Source organism: Myotis brandtii, unplaced genomic scaffold (assembly GCF_000412655.1).
Source record: "Myotis brandtii unplaced genomic scaffold, ASM41265v1 scaffold521, whole genome shotgun sequence".
NCBI lineage: Eukaryota > Metazoa > Chordata > Mammalia > Chiroptera > Vespertilionidae > Myotis > Myotis brandtii.
The window spans coordinates 2,560,995-2,579,616 of NW_005369870.1; the positions used below are offsets into that span (position 1 = coordinate 2,560,995).

General features: G+C 39.0%; 2 protein-coding genes across 2 annotated transcripts in view; both read right to left on the bottom strand.

The window, feature by feature from the left end:
• The window catches only part of LOC102251161 (chromosome unknown open reading frame, human C15orf48), a 5,309-nt gene extending 3,172 nt beyond the window's left edge, over positions 1-2,137 (bottom strand). The window contains exon 1 of the mRNA XM_005877518.2: positions 1,995-2,137. Within this exon, the coding sequence (XP_005877580.1) occupies positions 1,995-2,032 (38 nt within the window). The 5' untranslated portion in view covers positions 2,033-2,137. The remainder of the gene's footprint in view (positions 1-1,994) is intronic.
• Positions 2,138-4,061: 1,924 nt separating this feature from the next.
• SPATA5L1 (spermatogenesis associated 5-like 1) overlaps positions 4,062-18,622 on the bottom strand; it is a 16,186-nt gene continuing 1,625 nt past the window's right edge. The window contains exons 2-8 of the mRNA XM_005877571.2: positions 17,315-17,500; positions 13,244-13,402; positions 10,503-10,712; positions 9,669-9,893; positions 8,235-8,369; positions 7,197-7,322; positions 4,062-4,358 (exon numbers count right to left, since the gene is read on the bottom strand). Coding sequence (XP_005877633.1) covers positions 4,254-4,358; positions 7,197-7,322; positions 8,235-8,369; positions 9,669-9,893; positions 10,503-10,712; positions 13,244-13,402; positions 17,315-17,500 — 1,146 coding nt within the window. The 3' untranslated portion in view covers positions 4,062-4,253. The remainder of the gene's footprint in view (positions 4,359-7,196; positions 7,323-8,234; positions 8,370-9,668; positions 9,894-10,502; positions 10,713-13,243; positions 13,403-17,314; positions 17,501-18,622) is intronic.

The following is an 18,622-nucleotide window of genomic DNA, read 5'->3' on the forward strand; positions in this document are numbered from 1 at the left end:
CCGCAGGACGCCGCGCGCGCAGACCCTGTGCAGCCGAATGCGGGCGCCCCCTGCCGTTCGCTGCGATTATTACCCGCCCTGGCTGGGCGTTGGCGCTCCGGGAACTCAGGGTGTGGAAGCGGGTGGAACTGAGAACAGGGGGATCGCTGCTGGCCAGGGCCTGGGTGAAAACCAGCGCCCTAAAAAGGGGTCCGGAAAAGGAGCTGCAGAGCCAGAGGCAGCGAAATTAGAATTACACCCAGCAAGCCACATTTCCCCTTCAGTGAATGCCCAGGTTGATGAACTTGTGGGAGATGCAAGGTCAGTATGGAATTTGGTCTTCCCCAGGATGACTACCAGGCACAGTTCTCACCTTTCAAACCCCAAAGGAACCCACTCAGGACACTTCATCCTCTGTGGCTGCCCCAAAGCCCATAATCCCTCGGGGGAGCTTCCCTTCCCCACCAGAAACTTCTAGCACCTTCTCTAGCTGCTGCAACCCAGGTTTTCAGGGATGTGTGGAGCGATACTGCTTGGTTCCCACACACCAGGAATTAGATTTTAGTCAGCCCAGCTCAGGCTTTGTAATGAAAATATTATTTTATTAAATACTTTTTGCTAAAATTAATTCTGCCTACCCTTCAGTGGGTACCTAATTACCAGGTTTAGCAATTACTGGATTTGCTCAACTTTGGGAGGTCTGGGGGTATACCTTTGTCTAAGGTTATTGATGTGGCTCAGAAAGGAGTTTCCACTCAATGCACAGGGAAAACTATACTTCCCAGGTGCTTAGAAACTGAAGTATTTTAATTTTCTCACCACTATTAAGAACAACTCTTGGAAGCTGTCCAGAGCCATCCTCAAATCAGATTAAAACGGAGTCAAAGCCGACAGATTGGTGGTGGTTACCAAAGGGGAAGTGAGGTGGGGGAGGATGAGAGGGTAAATATATGGTGACAGAAGGAGACTGGGCTTCTGTGGTGAGCACACAATACAGATGTTTTATAAAGGTGTACACCTGAAATTTATGTTACTAACCAATATTATCCCAACAAACTTGGGGTGTGTGTGTGTGTGGGGGGGGAACGGAGTCAAAGAAATCCTTGATCTGACATCATCATTTATTGAGTATTTTAATGAGAGAAAACACATGGCTTTTGTCCTCAGGGGGCTTCCGAAGTTCTGATGAGACATTTTCACATCAAAATTCAGCTTCTAACCAAAGTATGGGTACCAGACTTCCAGACTGACACTAGGAACTTTTTCTAGAAAAAAAAAAGGGGGGGGGGCCTCCAGCTAGAGCCTGAGGGAGGGGTTCCAACCAGGGATGGCAAAGGCTCAATGCTGCCTTGTCCTATAAAACCAATACGGATGGAGAATATGAATGAAAGCTGTCAGAATTCTAAGTTTTCTAGGTATTTCCCCTACTACTCAAAAGTGAGGGGTCAGGTTGTTAGAATAACTTAGATGAATTATATGCCTATAAATAATTATTCCCCAAATAGTGAGGTTTGGCTTAATCAATGTGTCCTGGCTTCAATCAGAAATAGAAAATTTTCCAACTTAACATTTATGACTTCATATATTTCATGCACTACGCTCTGATCAGACCCTTAGTTCCTTTTGGTTGTAACTTCCTGCATGATTTGTCTGAGACCCATGCTCCCAGCTGCCATGCCTGTCTCATTTGCGTATACTTGTGAGTGAAGAAAGGCTCAGTGAGATGCTTACCTGATATTGTTAGATGAGAAAAACAAGTTACATAGTAAACCATGTCTTATCTATGCGTCCATAAGGAACTGGAAGGTTAAATACTCAAGTGTTTTCTTTGTGTTCATCTGTATTTTCTAGCATTCTAATTGCTTTCATAATAATGGAAAATAAAGATGTATACATAATCTACCTCCTTAAAAATACTTATAAAAGGAAAAATAGTAGCTATACAGTGGAGAAACTCAATAATTCCATAAACAAGTGGTCAAAATTAATGTGATCTCTAAGGACACAGCACTTACATACTGCTCACTGGTAAGGCAGAGCCTGAATCTATCATGGTGCCATATCAGACAAACACAGATCAGGAAGCATCTTCTTACCTAATAATAGACAAACATGGTAATTGACCATACCTTCACTACGCCTCCCATTGGCTAATCGAGATATGCAAATTAACTGCCAACAAAGATGGCGGATGGCAGCCACGGAGCTGGAACGAGCAGGAGGCTTGCTTGCTCCAGGGATGGAGGAAGCCAAGGTTCCCCGCCTGCCGCGGCCCGGCTCTGAGCTCCGAAAGCAACAAAGTTTCAATTATAGAAGCTAAACAAACCCCAGATACCTGCTTTCAGTGGCCGTGGCCACAGAGCTGGAGCGCAGGAGGCTTTCCCTCCCACCTGCCCTGGCAGGCTCTAAGCTCCTCTTAGGCAACAAAGTTTCAATTATAGAAGGTAAATAAATCCCAGAAAAAAAAGAAAAAAAGGAGAGGCTGGGAGCTTCTGTTGCTGGGGAGGCTTGGCCAGCCTGAAAACGGCCCTCAACCCTTCACCCAGACTGGCCAGGCACCCCCGTGGGGACCCCCCACCCTAAAGGTGGTGTGGCCAGCCTGAAAACAGCCATCAGCCCCTCACCCAGGCTGGCTAGGCACCCCAGTGGGGACCCCCATCCTTCAGGGCAAACCAGCCGGCCCCCACCCATGCACCAGGCCTCTATCCTATATAGTAAAAGGGTAATATGCAAACTGACCCCAACAGCAGAAAGACTGGGAATGACTGGTCACTATGACACACACTGACCACCAGGGGGCAGACGCTCAATGCAGGAGCTGCCCTCTGGTGGTCAGGGTGCTCCCACATGGGGAGCTCTGCTCAGCCACAAGCCAGGCTGATGGCTGCCAGTACAGCGGTGGTGGTGGGAGCCTCTCCTGCCTCCTCAGCAGCGCTAAGGATGTCTGACTGCAGCTTAGGCTTGCTCCCCGCTGGCAAATGGATATCCCCCAAGGGCTCCCTGGCTGCCAGAGGGATGTCTGATTGCCAGATTAGGCCCAATCCCCTGGGGAATGGGCCCAAACCAGCAGGTGGTCATCCCCCAAGGGGTCCCAGACTGCGAGAGGGCACAGGCCGGGCTGAGGGCCCCCCCCCCCGCACAAATTTTTGTGCACCAGGCCTCTAGTTGTTCTATAAAACAATTTGTACTCTTCAAAAAATGCCAAGGTCAAAAAAGACTGAGGAACTGTTTCAGATTAAAAGAGGCTAAAGAGTAAAGAGACAGCCCCGCCGACGTGGCTCAATGGTTGAGCATCTACCTGTGAAGCAGGAGGTGGCTGGTTCGATTCCTGGTCAGGGCACATGCCTGGGTTGCAGGCTCCATCCCCAGTAGGGGTGTGGAGGAGGCAGCCGATCAATGATTCTCTCATCATTGATGTTTCTATCTCTCTGACCCTCTCCATCTCTGAAATCAATAGAATATATAATAAAAGAAAAAAAAAAGAGTAAAGAGACAGGATGACTAAGTGGAGCATAGGGTCCTAGACTGGATCCTGTATGACTACTGGCACAATGGAGGAAAATCATGGGTCAATAGATTAATATATTGTATCAATGTTCAATTTCCTGAATTTGATAAGTGCACTGTGGTCATATAAGAAAATACCTTATTTGTAAGAAATATGCACTGAAGTATTAAGGGGATGAAGGGGCATTAGGTATAATACCTATTCTTAAACACAGGCATACCTCAGATATACTTCAGATTCGGTTCCAGACCACTGCAATAAAGTATCACAATAAAACGAGTTGTAATCTTTTTGCTGGTGGAGGGTCTTGCCTTCAATTTGTAAAAAATGCAACATCTTGGGAGCGTAATAAAGCAAGGCGCAATAAAAATGAGGTATGTCTGTTCAGCATATAGCAAAATGTTAAAAAAATGGTGAATATGGGTTAAGAATATATGAGTTGTTTGTGCTATTCTTGCAACTTTTCTATAAGTATGAAATTATTTCAAAATAAAGTTGAAAAAGCAATCAACCAAAACCAAACAAAAACAACCACCCCACTACAAAATCAACGTAATATATATACTTTCTTTCTAAATTATGGTATTTTAATATACCTTTTAGAACTAAGATGAATCTTGGCTTATCAGGCACAAGATTGTTCGATTTTTTTATTTACAGGAAATACCATATATACAAACCCTAAAAGTGAATTTGCAAACTATAGTGCAAGTTCACATTTTAATTGATACTTGAGCAGGCATGTAATTTTTAAATATCCTCTAAGTTAGAAAATCCTTGTTTCTGAAATAAGTTTTATGGTTTTTAGAAAGTGCTCCTGTTTCACTGTGGTTGCTTCTAGTCCATCTTCTTGCAGAGCCAGCAAGGCAGCCTATAAGAGACAATAAGAGATAAGTTGCTCCATTTCTGTTTTGTAATATATAAATTCTGAATGCAAAAATCTCAGTCATATTTCATAGAATTCCAGTATCCATGACAATAAGAACATTAAGCTAAAAAGTTAATGATTGAAAGTCCTCTTAGAACTTTTCTTCTACATTAAACTCTGGCCTTAAATAGGAAAAAAAGAAAAAGCAAATTGCAGAATAATATATACATTATGAGCCCATTTACATATTTAAAGATGAAAGACTATCTTCTTGACCCCAGACTAGGAGTTTCTAAACAGGACACAGCACTGACCATAAAGGAACAGATCAAATACATACTTTATGACCCAACAATTCTCTTTATAGATATATACATACATGAAACACACATATATACACATGTATACCAATAGACATATTCAAGATTGTTCATAGCAGCATATTTCATAATAGCAAAATAGCAGTAACCTGAATGTTCAGGAGTGCTTTCCTTAGGGATAGAGAGTGGGAAGGCCCAAGAAAGGCTTCTGGGAAGTTGCTAATATTCTTTCTTAACCCGAGTGGTGGATATATACAAGTGTGTTCACTTTATGTTAATTCAATGAACTGTATACTTATGATCTGTGCATCCTTCTGAATGTTATATTCTATAGAAGTTTATGGAAAGAATATATGCACCCCTATGTCCCTTGTAGCATTATTTATAACTAATAAATAGTGGCCCGGTGTACGAATTTGTGCATATTGAAAGGAAATTAATTAGAAGAAATATTTTAATATCACTATTCGCTCTTGCTCTATAATAGAAGTGTCAACCAAATTCACGATCGACAATGACAGATCGAAACACATGCATGCAACTGGCACCAGCAAGAGCTTTATACATATCGTGCATGCGCGAGTCAACTTAGCCTTTTATATATGGTCTATATAGAAGAAACTTGTTTAATTAGACCTGCTTTCTGATTTAGCTAAACCTTTTCCAGCCCAGTGAAGCACCCCAACTTCTCTTTCAGGTAATTGTCAGCAACACAGCAGTAAATATCAACATGAAGCAGATTATTATTGCAGATCACGCAGAGAGAACAAAGGGTAAAATATTTAACTGTAGCAGTGTTTGACTATATTCTGCACAGTGAGAAAACCTGAAGTCATTTTTAAGTTCCACCATTTCTTACTTCTTTTCAGTGGGGTCAAGCTTCTAAATCTCTGTTTTCCGGCTAATGAAAAGAAAATAGGATTCTACTGAGTCTCCTATCTACCTACTCCAGGACTTCTGTGAGGATCAAATGAGATGAGGCACGGGAAAACGCTTCACAGACACTTGGTTAAACTGTAAAATGATTCCACCTGGCTATCAAGTGTCATGTTTCTGGGCTGAAGAAACTCCAAGGAGGCTAGTCACTAGGGAGAGGAAGCCGGGCGTTGCTACATGATGTCATTACCCGGCACCCACAGCCACCATTTCCAGGCTGGGCTGGGCTGTGGGCCACATTTTGTGCCATGGGGTCTCGGTAGCGTCAGCTGCGATTTGGTGGGCTGTCACTCCAGGGTGGTGGCGGGGCCTGTGTCCCACTTGGGGGGAGCCGAGTGTTGCTTTGTGGGCGCCAGGTCCACGGTGCCATTTCTCTGTAAATGGACAGTGCGCGTCACGGCAGCTCCTGCATTGAGTGTCTGCCCCCTGGTGGTCAGTGTGTGTCATAGTGACTGGTCAGACAGTCAGACACTTAGCATATTGGCCTTTTATATATATAGGTAGCCAAGGTATGGAACAATTCAAATGCCCATCCAGAGAACAAGTAGATAAAAAAGCTACAGTGCACACATAGAATGGGATATTACTCAACAATAAATAATAAAAAAAGAAATCCTACCATTTGTGACAACATGGATGGACCTAGTGGGTATTAAGTGAAATAAGTCAGACAGAGAAAGATTAAATACCATATGATTGCACTATATACAGAATCTAAAGAAGAAAATAAATGAACAAACAAAATTGAAATAGACTCATAGATACACAGAACATGCTGGGGGTTGCCCGAGGGGAGTGGGTTTGGGGCACTGGGTGAAAAAGGTGAAGGGATTGAGCAGAACAAATTGGGAGTTACAAATCAGTCATAAGGATGTAAAGTACAGCACAAGGAATACAGTTAATATTATAATAACTATGTATGGTGCCAGGTGTGCCTTGAAAATATCGAAAAGACCACTTTGTAAAGTATAATCGTCTAACTTGGAACTAATACAAAATAATATTGAATGTAAACTGTAATTGAACAATAAAAATATTAATAAAAAAATCATTAACAAAAATTCATGGGAAGGGAAAACTGGACAATGGCTTCTTTTGCCCTAAAATAAAGTCTAAATGCCTTAACGTGTCTTATAATGACCTGAGTGATCTAGCCACTGTCCACCTCTTCAATAACGTCATTACTTATCTCCAATTGTCTGCATATTTTATTCCCTCTGCCTCAAACGCTGCTCTTCCCTCCTTTAGCCTGCTACTCCCTCATCATCCTCCCAATTTCAGTTTACACATACCCTCTCTCAGAAAGCCTTCTATGACACCCAATCTGGGTTGGTGTTCTTCCTAGATGTTTCCAAAGCACCTTAAATTCCCCCAACTCACTACATATTTCCAATCGCCAATTAGTATTATGACTTGCCTCTCTGCACACTCCCCATCAGCCCATCAACTCTATAGGATGGGGCTGCATCTGTCTGTTTCACCCTGCCCAGTGCCTGCCACATAGACGTCTTTCAGTAAATACCGAGTGAATGAAGATCAAGGAAGACATTTTCTGAACCATAGATTTCTCCACCAATTAACTTACTTCTTTGCAGAGGTTTCTAAGATCAGCTCCAGAGAAAAAACAGGTTTCTGCTGCTAAATTTTCTAAAGAAACATCAGGTCCCACTGGCATGTTTTTTGTACAGACTTTCAAAATAGAAAGCCTGCCCTGGAACAAAATATAATATGTTTGTAACCTTATAACATTTATGTTTGATAGATGCTATATTAAAACATTTCAAGTTATAGTTTCCTATCAAATATATATATATGTGTGTGTGTGTGTGTGTGTGTATATATATATATATATATATATTTGAATTAAACAATAAGAATCACTTCTGAAGAGGTAAGAAAGATTAACTCATCAATGGCTCATATGACAATGGTAAAAATAATGACATCATGATAAAATTTTAGTATTTTTATAGTTGACTTTTAAAATAGCCAACCATAGATATATCTCTTTAAGAGGCACGATGAATCTCTCTTTTGGGTATAAACAGTGCCATCAGACATGTTTAAAAGTAAACACATGAACTGTCAGACACAACTTAAAAACATAAGACATTAAAAATTTTTAAAAATTTTTTCATCCCTTCAAAACTTGATAAAGGCCCAAGGAAGAGAAAAAATTCTTTCTCCGTGTCTTTCACCACTCCCTGCCAATGGCCCTGGATGTTAAGTGCAACGAATTCACTCATTCTTTGGCTGTGAATACATTATGGAATCTCAGAATCTCAGATTTCTCCATGTAAAACAAGGATGCTGACCCATATAAGCTCCAAAATCCTTGTAACACTTTACAGTCCCTCCTTTCTAGTTGAAAAATAATGATGAGTAGACTCACCAAACTCACTGAAGTAACTACCTTACTTTTAGGTTTATGTTTCTCTGAAAATAGCGCCGGAATACCCAGAAAAAGCAGATTGAAAGGCAAGAAGAATGCAGAATCCAGTGTACAACACATACCATGTACACCCATATCCTGTTTGGGATTCAATTCTGCCAGTCTCCTCAGAGTTCAGACACTGATGTGTGTTAAGAATGTTCACACAGAGCAAGTGTGTACAATGATTACCTTTTCATCTGGAGGTGGAATATAAATAATCTTATCTATTCTTCCAGGCCGTAACAAGGCATCATCTAACACATCAGGTCTATTTGTTGCTGCAACAATCATGACATTTCGATTAAAAACTTCTTCAAACTCTACCTGAAGAAACACAACACAAAATAAAGTTAATTATTCAATGTATTTTTTTAAAATTACAAATCAGAGGATCATTTGTTTTTAAATAGGGGTATCTTTTTCTTGGGACTGGGATGCTTATACCTCCTATCCAGACTAGCTTCTCGTTATCAAGGTACCCCAGAAACAAATGATTGATCCAAGAGCTACTTGTACACATGAGGAAGGGGGTGGCCAACCATGAGGGAACATCTCTCCATGAAAAGTCTTACTTCATAGCAGAAAACATCTACCTGGTATCTGAGGGCACCTGAGCATCAGCGAATGTTTACATTTAAATAGATGACTTAAAAAGACAGATGCATATGACAAACACATGGAGATGTGTGGTTATGAAAAGGCTGTGGCTCTCATCCTTACAGAGGGAGACTTACTTTACTTTTTAATTTTCTTTCCAGAGGCAGAAATATGACCACCCTTATAAGCTGCAAGTATATAAATCCTGGATACAAATAAGAAATACCTAAAAGCAGCCAGGCCGTGGCCTTACACACTAAGCATGTAAAATGATGTGTTGAACTGAATAATCAGAGTAGTTCAACACTAATGTGTTCTCTCAAAGCAGTGAGTTCCCTATATTTGCAAGTATTTTAGCTGAGGCTGGATAAACACACCTATCAGACGCTATACAATAATTCATGCACTATGAAATCTGATGAGAACATTTCATGTGGCATATGGCCTAAGGAGCTATAAGTGACTCTCTTTCTACGGGACAGTTTTAAAAATGGAAAATAAGTAATAACAAGAAAAGAATAAAAGACAAGAAAAATTATCTGTCAGGGATTATTTGATAATTTATTACATCAACCTCTATCTGGGGAAGACTCGGAAGGGAGAAAGGTCATTTTAACTTCATTATAACCAAGGAAACCCCTTCCTCAAGGAAACAAAGTTTTCAATTACTACAATTATTGGGGGAAAAAATCCGCTTTAACAAAAAATAAATTTAGAAAGAGATTGACACTCAGTCATTAGGATATATATAGATATATAAAAAGAAAATCCCTTCTCCATTAGCAATATGTAAAGTTATATTTCTAAATCTTAGAATAAATAAAATTCACATTCATATATAGCTGTTATCAAATTTACCTCACCTTTGCCAGCCAAAACACAAGTTTACCAGCTTTGTAAATATCCTAACAGAGCCTAATGGAAGGAATATAATTCCGCCTCTGAGATGAAGCCAGCTCAGGACAAGCTAGTGTAGGTCTGTTTAATGTGGGCCTGAAGTTTTGGTGGAATCTGGCTAATAAATACCTCTTCATTTTTTTTCAGCTCCTTGTATTTCCCCTGTTGATCTGATTTACTTCCTCTTCTCTCGATAGTTTTCAGTCCAACACCATCCAATTCATTCAGAAGAACAGAAAGAACACTCTCTTGAACATTACATCCTGTTTGGCTGACTGATCGAGAACCCAAAATTGAATCAATTTCATCCAAAAACACAATTGCTGGAGTGTTTGCTCTTGCTTGTCGAAATACCTTTTGTTAGGAAAATAAAAATATTAAAAAGCTATATATGATGCCTTACCTAGATGAATGTGTTTTCTACATTACTATTTTTACAATGTAAAAAGAAGAGAAAGATTCTAAATGCCTAAAAATTGGGGAACAAATAAATAAATGAATATTATGTAAGGGTTAAAAATCATGTTTTCAAATAATTTTTAATATTATGGAATTTTAAAAGTGATGTTACATTAAAAAAAATCACAATAAAGATACACATATATCTCCTGCCCAAGCAAATAAAAAGACAAAAGAAATTCACTAAAATATTAATGTAGGTGGAGGGGTTATGAAGTATTTCTTATTTATATTTTTCTATATTTTCTAAATTTTCTATAAACAAATACATAACTTTTCTAAATTATAATAATAAAAGCGTAATATGCTAATTAGACTAGACAGCTATCGACCTTCTGGACAAAGCCAGGGCTGCGAGGGCCGAGCTCCTTGCACGAATTTCGTGCATCAGGCCTCTAGTAATGAATAAAAAGCCTGTTACATTTTTAAAAAGGTTTATCCTTAAGGCATGAAATGAAAATTCAAAAGTAAACTTAACTACGTGGAGAAAATAAACCAACAAACCTGAGACAAGAGTTTTTCTGAATCTCCAACGAAAGGTGAAAAGAGATCAGCTCCGCTCACTGAAACAAAGGAGCAATGACAGCTGGTGGCCAGGGCCCTCACGAGGGTGGTCTTAGCACACCCAGGGGGACCGCACAGGAGAACTCCCTTGGGCTGTGTCAGGCCCATCCTAACAAATTCACGAGGGTGTTTCAGAGGCCATTCGATGCTCTAAGTATACAAAAAGAGACAGTCATTTTAGTGTAACAATAAAACATCACATAATTCAGTAAATGCATCTATTCCTTCAACAATTCTCAGGTACCCGTACTCAGCAGCTGGGGATCTTATAACCTAAGTCAGGTCACATCACTGCCTTCTTAAAGTCCTTCAACGACTTGCCATCAGAATTAGAATACATTCTGATCCAAACTCCTTACCTACCACTGCTTACAAGGCCTTACATAACCTGACTATCACCCTAACACCCAGTTCATTCCCACCCCAGGGCCTTAGCCTGTTATTCTCTCTGCCTGTACTCTCCCTCAGGTCTTTGTGTGGACACCCCTCATCATTCAGGTCTCAGCTCAAATGTCCTTTCCTTGGAGAGGTCTTCCTTGACCACCAGAGTTAAAGCAGACCCTCCTCCTCCTAGTCATTCTATGCTATTGCCCTCCTTTCCTTTTGGAGCACTTATTCATGCACTATCTTGAGTTATTATTTTTCCATGTTTGGTTTGTCATTCTGCTCCTGCTACATTATAAGCCAATTTCACCTCTAAATTCCCAGCACCTAGAATGACACCTTCACAAAGTAGGCACTCAATAAATGTTAACTGGAGAGTAAATAAAGGTTCACTACCCTTTAGGTAGATAGTTTTATCATCATAATTTTACAGATGTTGAAACCCAGGCTTAGAAAAGTTAAGTAACTTTCTCAGAGCTGATTGCTAATGAGGCGGAACTGAGACTGACCCTAGGCAGTGCAGACCAAGGGCAGAAGCTTTTAACTACTGATAGATTTTAACTACTGATATATAAGACAAGACCTCTGTACCTAGGCCTCATATTTCAGCTGGGGAGACAGGCTTGTAAACTAACAACCAGGCCAGAGAAGGTCATGGAGAAGAAACAGTACATACAGAGAGACACGAAACCAACTAATTCATCTCGCCAACAGTAAGCAGGAAGAGAGGGGAGGATGGGAGAAGCAAGGAGCAATAGAGTTGACATGGAAGGAGGAGTCAGATCACCATGGGCCTTAAAAGTTTTAGGCAACACTGAGGAAGCAGTAATGACAAGGGACTGGAAGGAAATGAAACTAGAGGCAGGGAAACCAATTAAAATTCTCCTGCATTGATTCAGACTACAAAAATAACAAGGCTGGATGTGTCACAGGAAGTGGAGATGGTGGGGAAGGGATGGATTTAAAACATAAAATGTAACTGCATTTTACACAGGGACTAAGCTCTAAATCCAGAGGGGAGGTATGTGCATGTATGACATGACCATTTAGAAGACAGGTGTCTGACTTGGGGATGGGGTGGCTGGCTGTCTTCACTGAGGTAGGAAATTCAGGTGTGGAGGTGGAATTGATGAGCTGAACTTTGAACAAGCTACATTTGAGATCCCTGGAAGTTATCTGGTAGGCAGGCAGCTAAGTACTTCTGATAATCAAAATAACCGTCTGCAGGATATAAAGATTTTTGAGTTAGCAGTTTTCAGGGGACAGTTGGAGCTTTGGACATCGAGATCACAAACTCACTCACAGAATGCAAAAAGAGGACCCTCGGGAGCTTGGAGCACTGACATTGAAGGTACGGGAAAGGAGTGCTCAGGAAGGCAGGAGAGCTTAACATCTCAAAGCTGAAGAGTTTTCAACAGGAAGGAATGGCTGATCTCTCACATGTTTTGTGAAGATTGACAATGATGATCAAAAAGTGGGGCATATTACAAATGTGTTTATCCATGGACTCTGTAGATCCATAGCTCCTAGTTAAGATAAGTGATAATGGATACTTATACTGGTAAGTCAGGCTTTGTATGTGTAGAGAAACCTAGTTCCTTACGGCAGGATCACCAGAAGGTAAACTGGCAAAATCCATTTCTGAACCTGCAATGCAGGCAAGAGGGTCTGGAGAGCTGTGACCCTCAACACATCCACTGTGAGAACCAGATCAAGTAGCCCTCCAGGCCATACTGATTGTTTACTATAATGTTGTGTTTTTACCAGTCCCTGGGCAAAGTGAGGCCCACCACCTATGTATTTGTACAGCCCACGAACTAAATCATTTTTATATTTTTTAATGCTTGGAAAATAAATCAAAAGAATATTTTATGATGTGAAAATTGTATAATTTCAGTGTCCATAAATAAAGTTTTGACAGAACACAAGTACTCATTATGCATTGCCTGTGGCTGCTTTTGTGCTATGACGGCAGTTGAGTGGTTGCAACAGACTATATGGCCCACAATATTTACTATCTGGTCCTTTACAGAAAAAGTTTGCTGACCCCTGTTCTAGATTATAAACTCTTTAAAGAAAAAAACAATAAGAGGATGAGGTAGCAAAATATGAAGCATACTATTTGATGTCTATACAAGTCCAGTTAAATAAGGACTGATAAGTGATCACTGGATTTAAATGTGAGGATCAAAATAGTGATGGTGGCAAGAGCCGTTTCGGCATAGCATGTTTTCATCATAAAGACATTACATGTAAGCTGTAATATTCTACTGGCTTCAGCAGATTCGCCATCTCACCTGTTTTAACTTCAGTTTTACATCTTCAAGGCCACCAATCTCTTCCCAGCTAACAGGCTTGATGTCCATCAGTCCAATGACACTTCGAAATGATGAAGGTTGAATCTTTTTAAAAGCTTCAAGGAAGTCTGTTTCATCAATCATCGGACTGTCCTGGTTCTGAAGAAAAGCACTCAAAAAAAGCACAATCAAACTAAAAGTGAGGTGAGATTTTTGGAATAATTACGTTTTTTATCTTCTTTTGAATTTTATAATGAAATTTATATATACGGTACAAAAAAAACTAGAACCTCTCCCCCCAACCAATCATCCCTGAGGATGTCAAGCTTCCTGTGTATTCCTAGTAGGTTTTATAATAATAAGTATATCCTTTCAAACAGATAACACAAATGGGAGACCACACCACACATATTTGTACTTTTTTTAAAACTTAGAAATCTTTTCATGTCAACTAACAGAACTCTACCTCACTCCTTTTTTTCTACCTCACTTCTACATATCAAGTATTTTCTGTAATTTCCTCAAAGCACAACGACAGGGTTTAAGAGTATGTGTACATTTATAGTTGTGACAGCTATTACCAGACTGTCCTCAAAGCTGCACCAATGAATACTTAGCTGCTGTTCTCCCCATACCTCTCCGGCACTGGACATTACCAAACTTGTAAATTTCTCCCAATGTGACAGAGGAAATGAGACTCAGAATTGTGCTAATTAAATTTAACTAGAAAATCACTTTTTGGAACCATCACAGTAAAGGCTTCTTTGAGCAAGAACGGAGTCTAATCTAGGGGAGGGAAAGTCTGATGAAGAGCAGGATATCTGCATGATCTCAAAGGGTCTCCTCATCGATGTGTTAGTTGCAAAGGGAAATATAGCAGCTATATAGTGAGAACTGGACAGAACCTGGACTGGATGATCACATCAGTCACTACTTAGTGGCATCACCAATGAGGGATGGTGGGAATCTTCCGCTACCCTAAGAAGGACACACTATGACGTAAGGTAGCATTCCCAGCAGGCATGCATAACCTGAATCTATGAAGCAACATTAGGCAAACCCAAGCTGAGAGACATTCTGTAACATCACTGACCCGCATCCTTAAAAAATGTCAATGTCAAATATCTCACTCACAAAATAAAAGGCCATGGAGGAGTTCAAGAATAAAAGTAAGTAAAAACTAAGTGTAATATATTATTCTGAACAAAATTCTCTACTGAAGAAAAAAAATGCTAAAAATATTGAAACCATTACCAAAATCAGCATGTGGACTGTAGAATTGATAACATTTTGTATCAATATTAAATTTCCAGAATATAATGACTATATTTAACCATACTATAGTCATGTATGAAAATACTTTTGTTGTCAGGAAACAGACAGTAAGTCTGTTCAAATATTAAGAGATAATGGTTATGATGTATGCAACCCAACCTCAAATGATTCAGAAAAAAATACATACAAAGAGAGAGAAAATGATAAAGCTAATTAGGCAAAATGTTAAAAACTGGTGGATTTGGATAAAAGATGTAGCAGAAGTTACCTGTCTTGCAACTTTCCCTAAAATTTTATTTATTTCAAAATAGAAAGTTAAGAACTGAAAGAGACTAATCTTTAAAGAGAATTTTTCATGTTTCTTGGCCGTTTGTAATCCTGTTCATACCTTATTACCTATTTTCTCCTGGACTGTTTCTCTATCATTTCATTTTTGGCTATTAGGTTTTATGTTATCCTAAGAAAGTCCATATTTACTCTAAGATTATATTTCGAAGAGCAATTTCCTTAATCATTCTAGTGAAGCAAGTTTTTTGTTAGAGTTAAAAACTCATATTTCTATTTGTAATATCTGTATTTTTTAAAAGTATTTGCCCTCTTCTATCAAATTCTAAACATTTACTTGTCCAAAAATTCCCATTTTCAATAACTATTTTATCCCATTTATGTAAGATTATGTAAATTAATATATATGTATAGAGCAATTCTGAACAGCATTCCTTAAAATATGTCAATATTTATAATCTCTGGGAAAGATTTTAGGCAATCTTTACTTTCTTTACAATTTTTTATCTTGTTTAATTTCTTAAAAAGAACACTATTAAATAATTTTTAACTGATTGGCAGTGTTAGATGCTGGGTACCTGAGTACTAATTAATGTTTAGGTAACACCTACATCATTTCACTTGCTTCTCATAATCCTTTCAGGCAGATAAAATTCTTTTCCCTCTGTATGCATATGTGCATGTATTAAACTGTATTTCTCATCTTTTAGTAAGAACTTCAACATGAACAACTTTAATGTGTCTCATGTCTGCCCTGGCACAGACAGAGGCAGTACCAGTCCCTCAGCTGCCTGGAGGGAGAAAGAAGGAAAAGATGGAGCCAGTACCTCTCCAGATGCCTCTGTCCCTTCTTCCTTTTTTTTTTAAAAAAAAAATATATTTTATTGATTTTTTACAGAGAGGAAGGGAGAGGGACAGTTAGAAACATCGATGCGAGAGAAACATCCATCAGGGGCCTCCTGTACACCCCCCACTGGGGATGTGCCCGCAACCAAGGTACATACCCTTGACCGGAATCAAACCTGGGACCCCTCAGTCCGCAGGCTGACGCTCTGCCACTGAGCCAAACCGGTTAGGGCCCTTTTTGCCTTTCTTTCTTCCACTTCCCCTGGTTGTTTATGAACTCAGCCATCACCTGTGGTAACTATGCCTGGGCAGGCCCCTCCTCAAGTAGCACTGGGCTCCACCCTAGGATGACAGAGGCTGGCTGGCACACCTAAGCCAAGGTGCTTAAGGTCAAACCTGGAACTTCAAAGCAAAGGAATCCTAAATGTACATCTCCTTTCCCATGCCCTGATCTTCTCTTCATCCCCGCAAAAGGCAAAATACACCTTTACACCTGGGATTTGTCATTAAATCTTCAAGCAGTTTTGGCTCAAACTCAGAAGATGAGGACATAAGTTCATATAACTCCTTCCCCTCCTTCAGTGTAAGAGTAAATGTATATGAAAAGAAAATAAGGAAGGATATAAATTATCTAGGTAAAGAGATCCTTTAGGGTAAGTCATCCTTTTATAGTTTAAATTGGGTTTCAAATTTATAAGATCAAAGGAAAATGTTACCATTACAACAGAGATTTATAAACGTTGTCCCCAAATCTTCAGTATGCTGAAATTAACTTTTTTCTAAAGGGGTTTAGAAATTCAGCATTACTTATTACATACAAAGTAAACAGATTTCTCAATCTGTAATGTTAAAAACTATTGCATTTAAGCTAATATTCTAAATATTTTAAGAAAGGTAATCATGAATTAAAGATTTGAATGTCAAAGTCAAATTTTTAAAAAATTACAGGTGCCCAATCTTTTCCTGAGTTAGAAACGGTTATTTTCCCTATACTTATTAATAAGAAAGGGAAATAGTATTATGGCAATGGAAAAATGTCAGAGATACCATCTTACCCAAGAAATCAAAGTTACCTAATAGATTCAATGAGAACACAGTATCATGATATTTCTGCCAAAAATGCAAAACCTGAGTCAAATTATAAAGAAACATTAGTCAAACTGAGGAGTATTTTACAGAATAACTGACCTATACTCTTAAAAAGTTAAAGTCATAAGAGAAAGACTGAAAAATGGTTAGATTTTAAAAGATTAAGAAATCATGACAATTAAATGCAGTGTGTAATCCTGGATTAAAAGTAGTATTTTCGCTTTTCCTTTTAAATTTTGCTCTATATGAAATGTGAGACAAATGGTGACATTTGGATAAAGCCTATATAGATTCAGTAAAAGTATGGTGTCAGTGTTAATTTCCTCATCTTGATCACTATACTTTGGTTAAAATTCTTGTTTTTAGGAAATATACACTTGCGTTTTCAAGGCTATAGGGGCATCATTGCTACAGTATATTCTCAAATGTTTCAGATGTAAAAATATATGTAAGAAGCAGCTGTGGAAGGTATCAAAAGTCCCAAGAAAATGTACTTACCACTTTTTTTTTAATCCCCCAAATTAATTTATCTTAATTTAAAAAATTAACATACATGGTCATAGATCAGTTTCCTACCTTCTCACTGTGATGTAAAGCGTGTAGGGCAGCATCCCTACAGAGTGCGGTCAGGTCTGCGCCAACATAGCCAACTGTCATTTCTGCAAGGAGACTCAAATCGACTTGACTGGAGATGGGCATCTTAGAAGTAATCACCTGAAGAATTGCCTTTCTTTGTTTAAATGTGGGAGTCCCGATGACAACCTATATGCAAAGCAAAAAATAATGTTTGTAGTTTCAAATATTATTATTATTTTTAAATACTCACCCAGGATATTTTTATTGATTTTAAGAAAAGAGGCAGGGCAGAGAGAGTGAGAAACATAGATTTGTGAGAGAAACATCGACTGATTGCATCCAGTGTCACCCTTCCCAGGGATCAAACCCACAACCTTGTGGGTGTCTGGGAAGATGCTCAACCAACTGTGCCACTCTGCCCGGTTAACATATTCCTTTATATCCTCACAAACATGTACAATAATATAGTGAGCAAATTAGGAATTATTACTATGTACTCTTAAGCATACCTCAGATTCTGAACATACGAAAATCCTAATTTTCCAGAAGAGTAACACTGGCTAAAAAGTTGCACAATGAAAATTACATATGTCATTTAACAAATTTTTATTTGTCATTTTCTCAGATTCTGAACATATGAAAATTCTAATTTTCCAGAAGAGTAAACACTGGCTAAAAAGTTGCACAATGAAAATTACATTACATATGTCATTTAACAAATTTTTATTTGTCATTTTTGAGACCCTACCAAATTCTAGGAGTTAGTGATACAACAATAAACCAGATAGTCTAGGGCCCAGTCCTTACGGAGCTGATTTGGGAAAGTGGTATTAGTTAGTGAAAGGACGAAATCCACTCAAGTTCAGACCAAATTAAGCTAAAAGTATGCAATTATCAACTGTCTCTTTAGAATCCTACCACAAAGTTCAAACATCACTTAAACTAAACACTTCAAACTATTGAACAGAAATCAAGAATCAATTTAAGACTGAAGCCTATAAGACAGGTCAGCTTTGAATACTCCACCTTCCTTGGCAACTCGGGATAGGACGCTGGCATCCTCACAAGCAAGGAATAAATCCAGATGAGTTTATATCTGCTCCGATTTCGTTATTCCCTGACTTCACCCTTTCATTTTATCACATTTATATTTCGAGGCTATCCTTTTACTTTAAATTCTCATTCTAAATTCATTAGAGTTTAATGCGCCTGTAAGCAAACCTACTTCCCCTAAAAAGTATTACCGGATTAGTATTCTTCTGCACAACAAAACTGTCCCCTAATGAGCACCTTGCTTCTCAGAACAAT